This window comes from Helobdella robusta (assembly GCF_000326865.2).
Source record: "Helobdella robusta unplaced genomic scaffold HELROscaffold_20, whole genome shotgun sequence".
In the NCBI taxonomy this organism is placed as follows: Eukaryota; Metazoa; Annelida; class Clitellata; order Rhynchobdellida; family Glossiphoniidae; genus Helobdella; species Helobdella robusta.
The window spans coordinates 1,475,143-1,494,472 of record NW_008704084.1 but is presented as its reverse complement, the minus strand read 5'-3'; the positions used below and the strand labels follow the sequence as shown (position 1 = coordinate 1,494,472).

At 32.8% G+C, this 19,330-nt stretch overlaps 2 protein-coding genes across 2 annotated transcripts; both read right to left on the bottom strand.

The window, feature by feature from the left end:
* Positions 1-248: 248 nt before the first annotated feature.
* Positions 249-2,479, bottom strand: HELRODRAFT_132401 (hypothetical protein; the record flags this gene model as incomplete). The annotated part of the gene is made up of 7 exons (XM_009018000.1): positions 249-335; positions 435-663; positions 728-810; positions 1,238-1,550; positions 1,621-1,770; positions 1,917-2,068; positions 2,444-2,479. Coding segments are annotated over 7 exons (1,050 nt in total), but the record flags the coding sequence as incomplete, so codon positions are not given.
* A 1,310-nt stretch (positions 2,480-3,789) lies between these two features.
* Positions 3,790-10,980, bottom strand: HELRODRAFT_191344 (hypothetical protein; the record flags this gene model as incomplete). Its single annotated transcript, XM_009017999.1, has 9 exons — positions 3,790-5,238; positions 5,504-5,608; positions 5,801-5,911; positions 6,390-6,503; positions 6,702-6,823; positions 7,408-7,567; positions 9,264-10,471; positions 10,713-10,802; positions 10,935-10,980. 9 exons carry the CDS (start codon positions 10,978-10,980, stop codon positions 4,231-4,233), a joined length of 2,964 nt encoding a protein of 987 aa, XP_009016247.1. The 3' UTR covers positions 3,790-4,230.
* Between the last annotated feature and the right edge of the window lie 8,350 nt (positions 10,981-19,330).

Genomic DNA, 19,330 nt, shown 5'->3' with positions numbered 1-19,330 from the left:
GATGTGTAAATCACACCTACTTTAGCAAACACTAATTAAACGCTGAGTTGCGATGATGTTTACGAAGCATGTACAGTAAATCAACATAAAATACACCTACATTACGAAAATAAATCACTTCAAGAATAAATTAATTGGTTGAATTAATCGATTGATTGAACATTAATTATTAAAATTGATTAAAAGTTTTATGACATTTTAAAGAGCTGGTATCAAATTTTTAAAAGTTAATATATTTTCTAAAAGTTTATATCAACATTTTTGTACAAAGTTTTCAAAAGATTCAAAACTTTTTCTTGGATGTTGTCCACTTGTCCGGCTGGACAGTAATCATCCTCGGTCGATCTGGAAAATATTTTTTGACTACAAACTTTTTTTAAACTAACAAGTTTTTGAATTTCAATGATGTTATACATTCAGATATCATACTATACATCAAAAACCAACCGTGATATCAGCACCACCAACGGTTCTGGAAGTCTAATTAACAATTTCTCAAGATACGAAATCAAGTAGTCAATTTCGTGTTCAGAGCTAACATGATCCGGAAGATTTGTATCATCTATACCGGTACCTATCTCGTGTAACCATTCAAAATCATAGCATGGGTCATTTTGTTTTAGGCTGTCAACTAATTCTTTCAATTTTTCATCTAATTTCGTACTGATTTAAACGTTGAGAAGATGAATTAAATTAAAATTTCACAGATTATAATATTGCCCAATACTTGTTAGATTTCAATAGTACGCCTCCTTTTTGAACGGAAGTAAAATATTTCTCTAAAAATTGAATCTGTAACTTTCTTTTGTCCTTGCATAGTTTAATTTCCTATGTTATCGATTAAATTTAAATTAAATTGAAAACGATTTTTATAACTTAGTTTAGTCCTCTTATTTTAGTTATGTTGTAAATTCTGATTTTGATTTTAATTCTTATTCGCATACACCGAAATAAGGAAAAAAATATATATATATATTATATATTTATATATATATTATATATTTATTTAATCTAAATTTTCTGCTGCTCAATTTAAAATTTCATATAAAAAAAATCAATTTCATCCATAGGGCATGCAGGAAAAGAATGATAGGATCTACGAATGACAGAATCTTTGAGGTTTTTAGCATGTTTTGAATTTTTTACTCCTGAACCAGTTTTTCAGTCCGAAAGTAACGACGTGATGATTCTTTTTAATTTAATGGTCTAAATGGAATCAACTTCAAAAAATGAGCACAATTTCACTTACTTTTAAATCCGATTTTAAAGGAGGATGATATTTATAAATATTCTGTAATAATTCATATTGCCTTTCAGTGAACATGTGTTTGAAAGGATTCTTGGTTGAAAAAAAATCGAGATCAATATCCAGTATAAATCTGCTGGTCTGCAAACTGTCTATTAAGTCGTTCGAAATTATTTCTGTTTTTGCATTGCTATTAGCTGGTGGAACGCAATGAAGATGGAATTGAAGCGTTTTGCAATCTGACAAATTTTCTTCAAATTCGTGTGAATCTTCGCTAAGAAAATAATTATCTGTTGAAGAGACCCTGCCAATATTACAGCAATTCAAGTGTGTTTGTAAAAGTAATGAATTCAATAAAATAGTTCTAAACATACTTTAATGAATTATCAAGTTTGGATCTTCCAACTTTAAAAATAGTTTGCGTGTCGAAACTTTGATGCGTCCAATATGGATGAACCCAGACAACTTCGCTTATATGACCAGAGTAAACAGAAGGAATGATCCAATTTTCTATACTAATAGCGCTAGATGTTTTTGTGTGATCAAAACACATTGAGAGTGCATTAAACCCAACGTTAGATGTTTTTTGAAAAGTGTATTAAATCCAGCGCTAGATGTTTTTATGTGATTAAAATGCATTGAAAAGTGTATTAAACCAAAAGTTTGAAACCTGAACACTTCGTATTTGTTTAAATTGCCATCTAGATCTGTGTACAATTTTTGAGGAACGGAAATGTCAGAATGTGAATCAAAATGCAACAAGCACATCCCATCAAACGGTAACTTTTTCTTTCCGATCAACCGATATAGGGGTTCTAAAACCTTTGAACCAAATATAAATAGAATCAAATATGTTTAATCAAATAGAAATCATTAAAAAACGTATTTAGAAACAACTAAAATGGTTTTGAACACAGTTTATATTATTTTAGATAAATGAATTTTTTTCTAACCACATATAAGAGTAATGTTTTTATAAACGTTTTGAATTATTTAACTAAACAATGAAACATAAACTCAGTTATTTATATTATATGCATCTCCGTTCAATTGTTATTTGCCTGGCTCATTATAAAAATAATTTATAGGTTGCTTCGTTAAACACTTAGCCAACTTCACAGGGCTACAGTATAAACTTCTACAACGTTAAGTTCGCATTCTTATATATAAAAATCATTTTTTTTTAAATATTTTAACCTCGTTATGATTTTCAACAACATAAACGACCAGCTTCTTAGTGTCCATATTATATTTAAGGTTAAAATTTATCACCGTTTTTCAACTGCCAAATCCAAATGCGAACCGATTTCGTTGCTGACAGGCTACAATACACAACTTGAGAAACCAATCGGCTTTTAATATTTAAATTGTATTTTTTTGAAATGAAAATTACCATATCTGATTCATTGAATTGAATGTATATAGCAGAAATTTCTGTTGATTTTACCATTTAGAATGTTATATGCAGATTATTATCAATATTATTTTACGAATAATCAAAATTGAAGTATTGAAAATTCGAATCAACTATATCAAATGGCGTTGAATCTAAATAAATAATTTAATAAAAAAGGCAACTTTCTGATCATTTATAAAATTTCATAACCCTTTTTGATAAACATTTGTTAACAAAATTTTTATTAACTCACGAAAGAAATCGATAAGGTGCAAACCAAAACAAAAATAAGTTACATAAGATTTTATGCTCTCCCCATGTCAGTGTCACAAATTTGTGGAACTCTTCCCCTAAAAGCGCCAGAAAAGAACATAGTGATCTACGTATAACTTCAGCGGCACTGGGGTGCCTATTTCAACTGGTGCAATGTTTCGGTTAGAATATCCGCAATAGCTAAAATATTTTTGTTGTAATGTTTTCTGTTTAAATTAAAAATATTGTTATAACAGCGAATTAAAGAAAGTGCGCACATTTTCAATAAAAGCTCATATAATAAGTGAACACATAAGAAACCAGCCAAAAATGGTTTTTGAAATTTTAACATGGGAATTGAACAATAGCACTTGAATTTAGATACATTTGCTTCCGTCTTGTCAAAAACCAATAAATGATCAATAAACGACAATAAATGTGTGGCGTCAACGACGATTTGCTTCCAGGTAGAGCTTATAATTAAAAGAATACCATAGGGCAATTTCAGTCTAAAGTTCTCCCGGAGAACATTAAATACAGCACAAGACAGAGCTCTAGATTTATGTGTTATGTGATTATCATGCCTACTCTCAGTCCTTGTAAATGAGCAGTTCGGTTTATATAATTGTCTAAATTGGAATTGCATTTGTTTGAATCATCTTAATGTCCCAGCAAAATAGCCAACACATCCAAACAAACCAGGCTTCAGTTCATCCAAGCTTTTTCCACACTAAATAAATTGTATTACTTCGTTTTAATTTTGTTGTTAATTAAAAAAAGATATTTTTCGTCTTAACCATGGAAGACAGAACTGTCTTATTGTTATAACGCCTTTGTTTGATGTCAACTTTTGAATACTTCATTTTTTTGTTAACATGTCAAGAAAAATGTCGACTCAGTGGTTTCGTCATTTAATGTTGCCCAAAATAAAAAGTAGTCGTTTAGTTAAGGGTAGTAAATCATTAAATGTTTGTTATTTATTGAAAATTAATAAATTCGCTATCAAAATCATAATTGGAAACTTAATAAGTTTGAAAAATTGTTTTCAATTTTGGTAAAATATTAATAAAAATCAAAAACCTCAAATATAAATGTTTAAAGTTTCTAAGGTATTATCAAAGTCTTCATTATTTATTTTTAAAGTCAAGGCATTACACGTTTGTTACCTGCGATAATATTTAGAATTCACTATCAGATTGTTAGTAACCGATGCTGTAGAGGTGACACAACCCAGATGAAATGTCAACGCAGTTGAATTTGAAAAATTGAAAAGTGCAAAAATCGAAAGTTTACGACCTGATGATAACTTTTTATACTACGAATTCAAAAAATTTAGTTAGTTGTAATTGTTAGCAACGTGGTAGAAGGAAGGATTGTTCCTCATCTTTTTGAGTCCCTGCAGAAGTTCGGCTGGCGGTGGTGGCAGCTCTCCGAGGTCGATATAAGAAAGTTCGTTTGAAACGACGGGTGGAGGAGGCAAAGGCATCTCCATTTTGCAAAGACCTTCAGCTCCAAAACATTTCTTCATGCCGATTGTTCTGTCCAAGTTGAGAATAAAATTTTTGGTTTGAATGCTGCAATCAGCTGTTTGAATATTGCTAAGTTTTGTGTTCTGGTCCCTTTTCGGAGGCGGTGGGGGTAGATTTCGAGATTTGTGAACAGACGAGATAGTTTGATATTGCCTGAAGGACTCATCATTTTGATTTCGGTTGAGAATAGAAAGAGGTGGCGGCGGCAGATCATCTTCCTGACACATTTGCGTCTTTGTGTAATTGGATTTTGTTGGTTTAGGTAGAGTTTTGATGACATTGCTCATTGGATGGTGTTCTGGAGATTTCATATGCGTTGGCGAAGGCGTGTAATCATTTTGATTTGCTTGAATTCGAACGTGATTTTCAATGGTAGTTTGTTTTAATAAGTCTTTATTCACCGGTTTCGGAAGAGTTTTCAGTACATTTCCGTTCTTAAGGATGTTAGTGTTTTGCATGGATTGCAACAGTCTGGTGGTCTCTGTTGAGATGGGAAGGACGGCTGTCTTTTTAATTGAAGGACTAACCAAGCTCTCTGCTATGTCCGGTCTGCAGGACGATGAGGTGTTTGAGAAACGTCGCAGTGTGTTGATCTGAGACAATTCGTACGGCTCTGAATAAACATTGGCGTCAGAGACGTACAAGTTGGCTGGTGCATCGGGCGTGGTGATGGAAGTTTCGGCGGGCTTGTGTTCCTCATAAGAACTTACACTGTTGCAAATGTTGCTGTTTCCGACAAGATTGTTCATGACGGTGGGAGTAGAAACACATTGAAGTGATGGTGCCGCGTCGCAATCATAATCCATCTCGGATGTCTAAAATGTTTGATAAAAAGTTAGTTATTATTAAATGTTTTTTTAATATTTTGTTAGCGTAAGAAAGAAATTGTTAAAATAAATTAATTGAGCACTTAGCAATTTATTAAACAATTTAATAATTCCAAAGAATCACCAATCTTGAATCAATAAAAAATATATCAGACAGATACAATGGTAATAAAATTGTTGTTATCGACAAAAATGAATACAAAATAAATGAAATAAAATAAAGATGAAAATAAAATAAGGTTTTCAAAACAACTTTTTTAGCAAGAAGTGTTTTCAAGGCATGCAGCCATATGTTGTAGAGTGCTTCAGTTTCAGTGCAGAAATATCTCACATCTTTCGTTGTGTTGCTGTTTGAAGTCTGCATGAACAAACAGATAACAAAGTATTTGAAAAGATGCAATTAGAAAATAAATAAATATAAAAACTAATAAAACGGGAATAATCAAAGCAATATAAATTAATAAAACTTTAGGTCGCGGAACATTTGATTCGAATTGGAAATATGAAAAAAAACTTCCGAGCAATTTGTAATGAAACAAATTGACAATACTTTTAATGCAAATCCAAATTCGGTCGGCGCCTTCAATTTCTTCTTGGCGTTGGCACATTGATAGACCACGTGGTTTTGCGGATTCAACTCGCAGTACAATGTTGCTTCAGACTGTTTGCGTTCAATTTGTTATGAAGTAATGAATATTCTCCATTAACTGAAAGAAATTATCTTTAAGGTGCTGACGATGCTTATCAAATTAAATTAATGTCAAAAGGTATTTTTAGTTTTTAAATAAACTTCAGCTGGTCATTTTTGGTTAATTTAAGTTTGGTGATTGATAGAATATTTATTTTGGTCCAGTGTCACAAACGCTGAGCTGATATAACAAGCTGAGCACTAATTTATAATACCTGAATCAGCATAAAAGAGAAATGCATTATTCCAAACAAGCATCATTCAGAAAGATGTCTGAAGCGTGTTACTGCTTGCAAAAGAACTTTACAAAATATTCAAATATTTCAATAATTAAATTGTGAAACTATATTTTTAAGCCTAACTCAAGACTTACTTAAAGCATTTGAACCAATAATTCATTGAAACAACAAAATACCATCACAGGCAATGACCAAAATAATTGAAACCTTACTTTTCCTTTTCCTTTAGGATAGTAGAGAAGACCTGGATGTTTGACGAGGAACAAGAAATTCTTCCACGTTTTCTTGTCGTCAACCTTCGCATACAAGTTGCTCTCGAGATCGTTCTGAAATGTTGAGAACCATTTTGTTGTTGCTTTGTCCAGTTGGATCGACGTATCATTTACATATGCTATTATAATTTATAACTAGAGCAAACCAAAATGTCGTTGTTTTTACAACTATAAAAATTTACTAAAACTAATTTACATACAACATTATACGGGAAAATATTGTGAGTGGATAAATATAATTATTGTACAAACCTTTAGAAGAGTTGGCAGCATTTTGATTTGGGCGGGTTTCATGGCGACAGTGTTGGTTGAGTGTTTGGTCCAACAGTCCACAACATCGTTCAGTATCAACAGGCATTCGTCCAGGCATCTTTCTGTTTTCATGTTTCACAGAATTTTCATAATATTATTTTTTTGTACTATCACAAATCAGATCACATTTCTCCCTTCATTTGCAACGAATTATTTGATCAGATGTTAATTAGAAGTGACGATGATTTATTATTTCAAGTTGCTATTTTTGTTAATCAGAGCATCAATCAACAAAGTGTGTTAAATGTCTAAAAAATTGGGAACAGAAGTTGCTTGATGAAAAAGCACATTCATTGTGGTGGTGGTGGTGGTGGTGGTGATAATGGATATAAATGCTACTGAATGTGAATCTCAACTACAAACAAATTATACACGAACACCAACAACAGACTGATGAATAATATTTCAGTATTAAATGGAATGAGAGTTAGTAATAAGTTTTGATTTGTTTTGAAAACTGCCGCTTTCAGATGAGATTTCGTGATTACAAAAAATTTTATCATTCACTCTTTTTGACAGATAATAATTCGATATTGGTTATAAAAGTGTCGAACTATATAAAAATAAGCTTTAAACGGTGAAAATTAAACTTCCATTCATTAACTCATGCAATCAAAAATTTAGAAAGTTGTAAAAAACACAAAACCGAGATGGAGATCAGGTATGACTTCCCAGAGTGAGAAACTTGAGCGTGGAGCGGTGATGTGGTCAGCCACCAGATTGTCGCACAACTGACCAACCGTCGTCTCGCTGGTCACAAAGAGGATCTTCTCGGAGCCATCAAGCGCCATCACCTTTACGCACGCCTGCTCACATGTTGTTCGAAAATAATAATTTTAATTTTAGTGTATTTTTGATTTCTTATGTATTTTATTTGTTTTAAAACACAGTCGATCAAGTCTAATTCAAATTTAAATAAACGCCATAACTGAAACTGAAATGGTGTCAAATATGACCTACGTCAGGAGATTAGTTGCATATCTTGGACAGCATGTGCATATCATTTTTAAAAGTATTAAAATAACAAAACAAACTATCACAGATTTACAATCCAATTACATAAAAGGCATGGAACTGTAGTTTTACTACTTCGACTGTTCTTACAACAAACGGTTGTACGATGATCCAGTCTAAATTTCAGACTGATCACGTTAAAACCTTTAGCGAAAAAGAACAGGTAACTACACGATCCCGGTTGAAAATGGACAGATGGACAGAATACTCAATAACACTTTTAGAGCATCTCTTACTACAAATTCAATTGCTAAACTATTTAGCAGGAAAAATAAAATCAAGTTATTTGTGAGATAGACTCTTAATGTTTCACAGAACATTTTAAAACTTTGTCGCCTGTCGCCGCTAACTGTGTTTGTTTACGTTTTGACGGCTCCGTTTTATTTCCAGTTTTTATAGCAGATCAACCTCCTTAATTTGCTTCAACTCAACTTCTAAAAGAAAGAGTCTTTAAAGCAAGTCGTCAGTGTGAATTGTTAAAGTATGTTGTTGTATGTTGCATGTTTTCAATTTAAGATAATTTCCACGCAGCTGCTTGTAAAGGCGCCGAATGATGTGGTGATGGTTTACTTTACATTTTGCAGATTGAAGATCAAACAAGAGACAGCAGTAGTTCTTTGCTCAACGTAATTAACATAATTAAAGACAGAAGAACATCCTGTTGATGTTGTTATATAATTATAATATTCAAATTATTATTTCAAAGAACTAGACCTTGTTATTTAGTGTTGCTATTTATACACCGATCACTGATATATATTCAAATACAGGTTTAATTGTTTGCTATTGCTGCGTGTTATAAATTTTGTTGAGCGCAATAAACATGTTTTGTGAAGTATAAAGTATAATTGCTTCATTTCTAAGTCACTATTAAATTAGTTCATTGTTCAAATTGTTCATCCGGATTAATTAATTAATTAATTAACTAATTATCAAACGTCGTCTCTTTAAAACAAAGCTTCCGCTTTAGAAGATTTCCTTTTACTATTATCACCAAGTCATTTATTAGTCATCAAATGTCACCACACACCTGTTAATCTTACATCACAGCATGTTGCGTGGTGATATCATATAGTAACATTATATCTATCACGACTTAATTTTGGCGCAACATCATTCCAAGCCACCACCTCATTACATCATTACATCAGTAAATTAAGACATCATTACATCAGTAAATTAAGACATCATTACATCAGTAAATTAAGACATCATTACATCAGTAAATTAAGACATCATTACACCATTAAATCATCCAATCAAGTCATCAAATGCATAGCCACATAATCACATTTACAGAGGCCAGCATTCATTACCAAACCATTTTAACTCTTGCATCATTGTATCACAGTCATATTATCACTAAATCATTGCAAATTCGCCACCACAACATTGTAGGATCATCATTAGATCATCATTGTCGTCATCATCAAGGCATCGTCGTCGTCGTCATAATCATTGCGTTATCATCGTCGTCATCATCATCACCTGCACAGGATCTTTTTTCATGGATGATTTTTTAGGAGATGTTGATGAGTCATAGCCGGTTTGTTGTAGAGACATGTTGTTGTTGTTGCTGTTGTTGTTGTTGATAAAATTGTTGTTGTTGACGTATGCATTATCGCTGATTGTATTATTATTGTTATATATAGCATTAATGTTGGTCATGTTATTATTGTTTGTAGGATCGTTATATAAGTTGTTGTTCGTGTTGTTGCGGATATTGTTGTTCAGTGCTGCTTTGTTTGAACAACTGCTGTTAGTATTGTTGTGGATGTAATTTACATCGTTGTTGATGATGTTTTTTGCAACTACGTTTGGATTGCTTATAGCATAAATGTTAGTGTTGTTGCAGAATGCTGTGTTGTTGTAAGGCATGTTGTTATTGTTGTTGATGTTATTAGGTAAGATGTAGTTGTTGTTGTTGTTGATCCTCTTTACGATGTTGCTCTTCATATCATGTGACGGCAACTGGTTGGTTCCGTAAAAAATGTTATCGCTATTGCAGTTGGTAGGAATGGTTTGTCGTACGTTGTTGTTTTTGTTGATTTTGTCGTCGTCGTTGTGTTTTTCGTTGTAATCATTGTTTGTAATGTTGAGTTTGTTGATGTTGCTGATGCTACTCTTATCATTGTTGATGATGGTAAGATTGTTCTGAATGGTTACAGATTTATTTTTTGCTGGAGTTGGTGGAGGAACTTTCGATTTTGTTGGTGGTGTTGGTAGTGGTAGTTGCTGTTGTGTTGTGCACTGTTGATGCGTTGTTAAGTGTTGTTGTTGTGTTGTTATTGTAGGTTTTAATGGAGGTGTTGGCAGAGAAAATGTTAATTCCTGTGTTGACGACTGCTTCGTGAACTGATGCGCTGTTGCTGGTTCTCTCGGCTGATTTGGTTTAGAAATGGCCAAAGAAGCTGATCTGTTGATGGTTTTGGGGGGTTCGGGAAAGTCATCATCAGCGTCAGCAAAGGAGGGGGCATCTGGGCCAGTCCCAAAACCTGCCAAGTCGTTCAGAACATCTTGCAGCTGTGAGTTGATGAGGGAGAATTCATTCAACGCGTTGGACGTCTTGCTGATGTTTCTGTTGGTGTTGTTTGTACAGTTGCTGTTGTTCAGTATTTCCTTCTCGTGCTCCAGTTCAAATTGCCGTTCAAGGTCATCAAGTTGGCCCAGGATGGAGTCGAACCCGAAGTCAATGTCTGTTCGGTGCCAGCAAGACATGGGGGAATGAACATTTTAAATTAATAATTAAATTTATAAAACTCAATAAAATGAATTTTCAACCAAATATTTAATTTCTTAGTTAATTATTTCACAAAACACTGATTGAATAAAATGATGAAACAAAAAAATGTGCGTGACGAATAGACAGACAACCAGAAGCCATTTTGAAACATCAAATAAATAAAAATTAATAGAACAAAAAATGGCAGCGCTGACTTGCGATGGAGGATGACGGGGGGTGGGATCTGTGGCAGACGCCTTCCTCCATTCTTATTGGTTGTCCCTCTGGTTGTGTGGGGTGGTTGGCTGTTAGGAATGTTTTGTTGTTGTTGATATGTTGCTGATGTTGTTGTTGATGCTGTTGCTGATGATGTTGTTCATAAAAATTTAGTAAAACTTGTAACCATGACGCGTGTGATGCAGCGTTACTTTAAACACATTTGCACGTTATTTCCAGCGTTGGAACGATGTATTGTGATGTCATTTTGAAAATTATCTTCATTTGTTGTTGAGTTGTTTGAAGTCAACTGGCAAACAAACAAACGTGAACAAAAATAGTGCTTTACATATATTCATAGTGTTTGAGCCTTTGAACTTCATAAATAGTGCATGCATTTATCGCGCTTCATAAATAGTGCATGCATGTATATAAATACAGATATGCATGCATGGTGCATGCATGCATGCATGCATACATACGTACGCACATACATACATGCATGCATACATACGTACGTACGTACCTACATACATACATACATACGTACATACATACATACATACATACATACATACATACATACATACATACATACATACATACAAGATAGCACACAGATGTTTCATAACAACAAACGAGAATCGGTCGTCGAGAATGAAGCAAAAAAGGGACAAGGATGTTTTTCAAGTTATAAATACTCTCCTTACCATAATCATCATCCTCATCATCATTATCACTGCCATCACCACCACCATCATCATCATCAAACAAAAACCTACCTACCTATCTATCAACAAAGAAATGTTGTTCATTCATCCTTGTCGTTAAAAAAGTTGGTTGGCAGTTGAATGTAAACAAACAATGTAATTAAGGTGAGCTAAGTAGATGATCTAATTGCCATCTATAAATAATAATAATAATAATAACGATGATGATGATTGGTGCATTTAACAATGCAGCACATTTAGTAATTAAGATGAGGTTGATTGTAATGAGTATACTGAATTATACAATTGAGACATCACGGTTGTTGGTTCATACAAAATGACGTTAAAACGTGCTAAATCGCCGTCTGGAAGTGTGTGTGCGTGAAATAATGAGACGTTAAAAACACCGCAGCGTTCGTCTTTAATTGTGGTTTAAGACTTCTAAGTGGTCGATTCACTAGCGCTAACGTAATCACACCATGAATGTTGCAAATTGGTCTAAAGGTGAGCCAGTCAGTTAGTGTAGTAAAGGCAAGGATGACTGCTCACATGAAATAAATATATTGAAAAATTAATAAATTGTAATTAAAAAGCGCGACATATTCGATAATAATTTTATTTAGCAATGAAAATAAGAAAAAAAGTGAGTGTGTGTGGATGTGTGAGTGAGTGTGTGTGTGTATGTGTGAGGGAGTGTGTGTATGTGAGTGTATGTGTGTGTAAGAGTGTACGAATAGATATGAGAAAAACATTCTTTTGCAGTTGAAGCAGCAGACATGATAAGAAGATTACTGCTCTTCTGTTCTGTACTGTACATGTTCACACACACACACACACACACACACACACACACACACACACACACACACACACACACACACACTACACACACAAGCAATAAGATATAAATTAATAGGTCAGATTTTTTGTAAAAAAAAATCAGACATCGGCAGACAGAAGCAGAGATTCTGTTACATCGAGCAAATATAAAAAAGCCAGCAAATAAATGAATGCAAATGCATTGAATAATTATTATCAAATGAATGAGTGTTAAGAGAAAATTGTTTTTTAATATAGTGAAAAAATAGGTTAAATAAAAAATAGTGTATTAAATAAACGAAGAAATATACAATGACGATATTTTTTATATATTATAGTTATCATAGTATAATACATTATAGTATTTATATCATTTTTTATCTATATCTTTTAGTCTAATCTAACATAGCCCAAGAATTGGAAACAATTAATTAAACTAAGATTCGAAACTTATAGACTATAATAAAATGTTCTTTCGACGAAAAATAATTATTAAAATGGAAACCTCAAATGATACGTATTTGTTGTTGATGTTGTTGACTCAGGCGAATCAACGCTTATTTATTATTCTTTATATAATAATTGGAAACGAGAAATGTTTAGTTATAAAATATATGGGAGACGATGAACTTGTTTGAGATATCTTTGCATATAAAAGTTAATAGACCCCAGTGATATGAAATATTATAAAGCTTTGTAACAGCAGGTAAGATGAACTTGTGTGAACTTGATAACATAAAAAAAAAAAAAAAAAAAATTTTTAGATAGTATTATTTAGTGAGTTCATGATGCATATAAACACAGTTTGGGAACAAATTTTAAAGTATTAAAGTATTAGATGGTGGAGAGATGATGATGAAAATGATGACGATGATGGTGATGATAATAATAATATAAACCTATGGGTAGAAACATGCACATGTGTACCCACTCACGTCAAATGCCAGTGTGATCAGTTCAAGTTCATCAGAAGAACAAAGCTCTCCTCATAAAAAGTCAGAAAAAAAAATTTGGATCACTCAGAAGTTTTTAACGAAGTTTCACGTCAATGACGTTGTGTCAGTTCTACAAAATAACAAAAAGTTTTCCACAAAAAAAGTAGAAAATAAATTCACATTTCTCTGTTATTTAACATCAAAAGGCAAGAAAGACATGAGCGAACGAACCCGTGCTTTGAAACTTAGAAACATGTGCGTGATTAAATGCGGTTTTAAAACATATTTACAACGTTGAACGAATGACAAGATGTTGATACTATTTTTTCATACGGTCTATTTTTAGAGTTAGAACAAAACAAGCGAGAAAGAAAAAATTGGATATTACTGGGTTCGTTTGATCTGTTTTTTTTGTTCTGTCTTTTTTTTTTGCTTTTCTATAACCTTGAAGTTTCAGTAACGAAGCCATTACAAGGATGGGTCTGGAATGCTTTTAACTTCAAGTTGTTGCATTCGTTTGCTTGGTCGGCTGGCTGGCTGGTTAGTTGGATAATTGGTTGGTTGGTCGGTCAGTTTGTTGTTTGTTGGTCGGTTGATTTGATGTTTGGATAGTTGGTTGATTGGTCGATTGGTAAAATGAACATCTCGCATCATCGAATTTTTTTTGTATAAGTTAGTCAGTTACAGTGTTGTTTTTTTTATACATGATATACATTGTTGATCTTATATGGTAGTTATCATATTGTTGGAAAGATGATTATATTTTAAGTTACGTTGAATGATGTTGTGTTGTTGCACGCTATGTACCACTTTTAATGAGTTGTTGTTCTTGGCGAGATGATAGCAACGCATAAAAAAATTTTCAGAGGTTAACTTGTGAAACAGCAGCATGGATGCTTAAACATCGCCTGCATGTTAGCACGTGCGTGTGTGCGCCGACGTTTGTTGTTGTTGTTGCTGTTGATGATGTAGTTGATGATGTTGTTGATGATGTTGTAGTTATTGTTGTTGTTGATGATGTTGTTGTAGTTATTGTAGTTGACGATGTTGTTGTAGTTATTGTTGTTGTTGATGATGTTTTTGTAGTTATTGTTGTTGTTTTTATTGATGTTGTTGTTACACGATACACGAATGTTGTTGGCAAGTGTTAAAATTAACACGTTCACAACTAGTAGATTTATATGCCCAACAAGCTCTGAAGTTCCAGTGAGAATTTATTATTTTAAAAAATTCGAATATGTGCTTTGAAAAAAATATTTCCTTGCACAACTTCGCACTTGTCACTGCCAGATATAAATCACAAACTTAAACTTAAAAAGCATTAAATTCGCCCTTTCCCCTGTTTTCATTTTTTATTTATTATGGCCAATTTTGAGCTGATGTATTAAAATAACACAGTAATAAGGAGAACCTCGCAAATGAAATAATTACTGATATTATTATCATTATTCCTTGATATCATTATTATTATTCATATTATTGGTAGTAAAGTTAATATTTCTTTAGAGTTTATAAAAACACGGAACACCTGGTTAGACATGTGGCGACCTAGGTTTGTTGAAGTTGAAGATGTTTCGTTCACAGCAACAATTTTATTTTGTTCAGTTTTGTTGGAAAATATTTCCATCGAATTTCATTTTATTTATTTTTATTTAACATTATATAGTTGCGCAAATTGGTTTCCACTCTACCAGCCACAAAACAACTCGCCGACAGTCTGTCGAAATTACAACAGTCGAAAGTCACACAAACATGCAAGATACCTTTAAAGCATAAAATACCGAATCGACACATGAAATACACGACAGATACAAATACCATGACAACATTAAGTATCATTAAGCAACAAAATGAAGCAAGATCGGTCATTAACACAACAGCAATAATATTAATCACATGATAGGCATTCCTTTGTGTGGATTGTTATTAACCCTATCGATGTTGTGCGTTCTTGTTGTTGTTTCTAATGTTGTGTGTTGTTGTTTTTAATGTTGAGTGTTGCCATTGTTGCATTCTTGTTGTTTCTAATGTTCTGTGTTGTTGTATGCTGTTGTTTCTAACGTTGTGTGTTGTATGTTGTTGTTTCTAATGTTAAGTGTTGTGTGTGGATGTTGTTGTGTGTGGCCATTGTTGCATTGTTGTTGTTTCTAACGTTATGTGTTGTTGTATGTTGTTGTTTCTAACGTTGTGTGTTGTTTTTTGTGCTTCTAAGGCTGTGCGTGGTTGACTGCTGTTGTCTGTAGTGTTGTGTGTGGTTTTTGTTGCACTATTGTTGTTTGTAATGTTGTGTGTTGTTGTGGGCTGTTGTGTTGTTGTCTGGCATTATTTGCTATTTAGTGCTCGTCGTACCCTTCACAATAAGATTATGATTATTATTATGATTATTAGTAGCAGTAGTAGCAGTAGTAGCAGCAGCAGTATCTGTAGTAGCAGTGGTAGTAACGATAACAACAACAATACCATTACTGATATTGTTGTTGTTAGTTTTATTATTATCATCTTCTTGTTGTTTTTATATAATAATGCAACTCAAGCCTTGTTTTATTCACATAATTCGCATCACGATTTTAACCTTTAAACTCTGAAAAAACATAAAGATGCTTACTGTTTAGTGAAGACAAGCTTTCTTCAAAAGAAAAACATTTTGTTAATAATATTATGAAATATATTACTGTCTTACAACGTGTTATATAATATGACTGACTCTTTGTATGTTATACACGTTACATGTTTCTGTGTTGCATGTTAGGCTATTTATATACCTTAGAATATTTAAAATACAATAAATTATATGTGTGTGTGTATGTGTGTGTGTACATGTTTGTGTGTGCGTGCGTTTTATAATATTGGATATCTAATTTTGTAATGATTTTACCGCGTAATACCGTGTGTTATAACATGCTGTAATAATATTCCTTAATAACGATAGAGTATCGTAGGATGTTTCCTTATTCAGATGCACGTTTTGTAAAAACTAATCCATCTTATTCTTCCCTTATCGACACCGTGAAGTGTGCCAACCAACCAACCAACCAACAACAGCAAATATACAGATGGGTTAATGAGTACATCTACTGAAGAATCGAAACAATTACAAGGTCGTTCGTTACATTAATTAAGGTCACCGTGTCAAGGACATTGCATCAATGCAGGGTCATACAGGGCCATCCATCAATGTAGGCTCATACGGGGTCATCCATCATTGTAGGGTCATCCATCAATCAATCTGGGTCATCGTATCTAGGTCACAATTCAAAATTCTGTGAAGATAACTTCAGTAGAGAGTATAAGACTTGAAGCTCAAAGTTGGTATGTTCATACGGATACATACTATCTATATCGGTCGAAGAGAGAGAGAGAGAGAGAGAGAGAGAGAGAGAAGTAGAGAAAAAGAAAAAAAGAAAGAGGTTTGGGCGGTTTGTGTGTGTATGTGTGTGTGTGTGTGTGTACAAATTTTTTTTTCTACAGCAAGCAGCAAATAGCACGTGATCTCATTAAATATGCTTCAGAGATAAGGGAGAAATAATTTCCTTCAAATTATCCTGGAAATTTTTTATCTGCAAACTCTACATGGAAAGTAGTTTTATTTTGAAAAGTTCCAACATTCATAAGTTACTCACTTTTGCATTTCTATTTGTAAACGTAATAATAATAGCTATAGCAATAATAATAATAATAATAATATATTTATTCATAATAATTCATAATAAGCCTAATAATCGTGAAGAAAAACTGTGAAGAGAATCATTTGCGCGCTGAATATTAACAACACAACACGAACACTAACTAAACATTTTAAAAGAAATTTGGTCGTACCAATTATATCAATCAATTACGTTATCTTTAATCAAAGAGACTACGCCAGGCGTTTTTTCCGCAACGATCACAAACCACCGATGAAGACAAGTCATTTTACGTTAAGGTCCTAAATAAGCAACGCTAAAAAAATCGTTAAGACCTTAAGTGATTATTAATGATGATGTATTTTAGATTTTTTTCAGGACAGCGATTTCAGTAATTTAAAATAACTTTTCACCATTTAGTTAAGTATAATTATTATTAATGCACGACTATGATGACGATAAACTTTTTTTTGAATATGACAGATTTTAAACTTGCAATAAACTAACTCATTGACAGAAAGATAAATGTGGTCTATTAAATAGATGGAATGTTTTTTTTTTGATCCGGCCTTCAGATCTTTCTGTTTGGTTGGTATTGGAGGAAGGCTTCAGTAAAAATCTAATCAATTATAACACCAATCAAGAAACAACTTTATTGTATAAAAAATACTTTAAAAAACGGTGGAAACTAATTTTTTCGATAAAAATAAAACTTCATCTCTGTTAACAAAGAAAAATAATTCGCCTAAGTTGAGAAAGATGGAGAATGAAAAATTCATCAATTATAAAATCAATCAAGAAAATTTCATCGTATAAAATACTTTTAAAAACAGAGGAAAGAAATTGTTCCGGTAGAAAATTTTTCTAAAATTAACACAAAAAAAATAATTTACTTTAAGTTAAGAATGACAGTCTAAAAATTACAAAATATATTAAAAACTGCATCAAAATATTTCCACAGTAATTTACGACAAAGAAGTTATAAAATAATAAATGCCAAAGCCTGAATGAAATGGTAAGAATGACGAAGCAATGTATACAAACAAAATTTTTCAGTTTATATTCATTAAGTATTAGTCGTTTGATAACTTGTTTATGTTTTGTGTAATGTAAGATGCTGTCTAAGCCTGCTTGCTTGTGTTGTGTTAATATGGGAGATATCTGTTTAATTCTGCACGTTTGAATTGAATGAATATGCATATGTGTTTGTGTTGGTATGTTTGAATTATATGAATATGCATATATGAATGTGTTAGTATGTTCATATTATATGAATATGCATATGTGTATCTATCTGTAGGTGTTTGAATTATATGAATATTTATATATGTATGTGTTTGTACGCTTGAATTATAAAAATATTTTAATTTATTTATTTATTAAGGGCAATTTGTTAGCGCTAATTAAAACTGTTTCATGAGCGCTCTATATATGATAAACAAAAATTGAAAAATCACATTTTTCACAGTTTAAAAGGAAATAAAAAGGTTTTCAATTCTTTTTTAAATAATTCCAATGAAAGTTCAGATTTTCTCCACGCCGGTGGAAGACTATTCCAAACAGCGAGACCAGCAACTGCAATGTCTCTTGAACCAATTTTCAAACTTGTAACTGGCACAGACAGCAAACTCTAATCATCCAACCTGAGATGAAAAGTCGATGTAGCGTAGCATGTTTCGTTCGATGTAGCCAATTTGCCTTCAAAAACAAGTTCACTAGACATTTTGCAAACGTACATTTTCAAGAAACACATAGATTTGTTTATTTGTTTTTTTTTACAAGTTTTTCAGCCTTTGTCTGCAGGTAGATGAATTCTCTGCAAGTTTCAAATATGCCGTAGTCTTGCCGATTTTATAGAAGGCCAATTGAGATGGAAATGGTTTGCAAACTAACGACCGATATCGAACCTTCTAATCTCAAAAATCATAGAACTTGTTGTTCTCAAGATTCTGCTAAACTATTTGACAAACAACAATCCAATGTTTTTGCATCAAGCAGGTTACAGGCGGTTCCATTCAACAGAAACTGCACTACTCGTGTCCCAACAAATATGTTTGCTGCTACAGATGCTCAGAACATATCGTTACTATCGCTTCTGGGCATGTCTGCGGCGTTTGATTGCCATAACAGATAATGCACATAGATGGTTCAGATAGTACCCATCAAATCGCACACAACAGGTTTCGTTAAAAAATCCACTATCTGAAATTTCAGTTACTGCGTCAGGGGTAACTCGAGGTCCAGTTTTGAGACCCGTTCCCTTTTGGCTGTACACGTTGGACATTATCAAAGTAATCAGCTCTTATGGTTTCGTCTGTCATGCGTTTGCTGATGATATTCAGGTACTGGTCACTAGTCCTCCGAGTTCATTCAAATTTGAGGTTGACATATTTATCAGGTGCTTATCAGAGGTGGGTCCTCGCTAAAGCTAAACGAATGCAAAACTCAGTGGCTTCCAAATGAAACATGAAAGCAGTTGTCGAAGATTGATTTCAGCTCTGTTAAAATAGGAGATGTTGATATATTACAT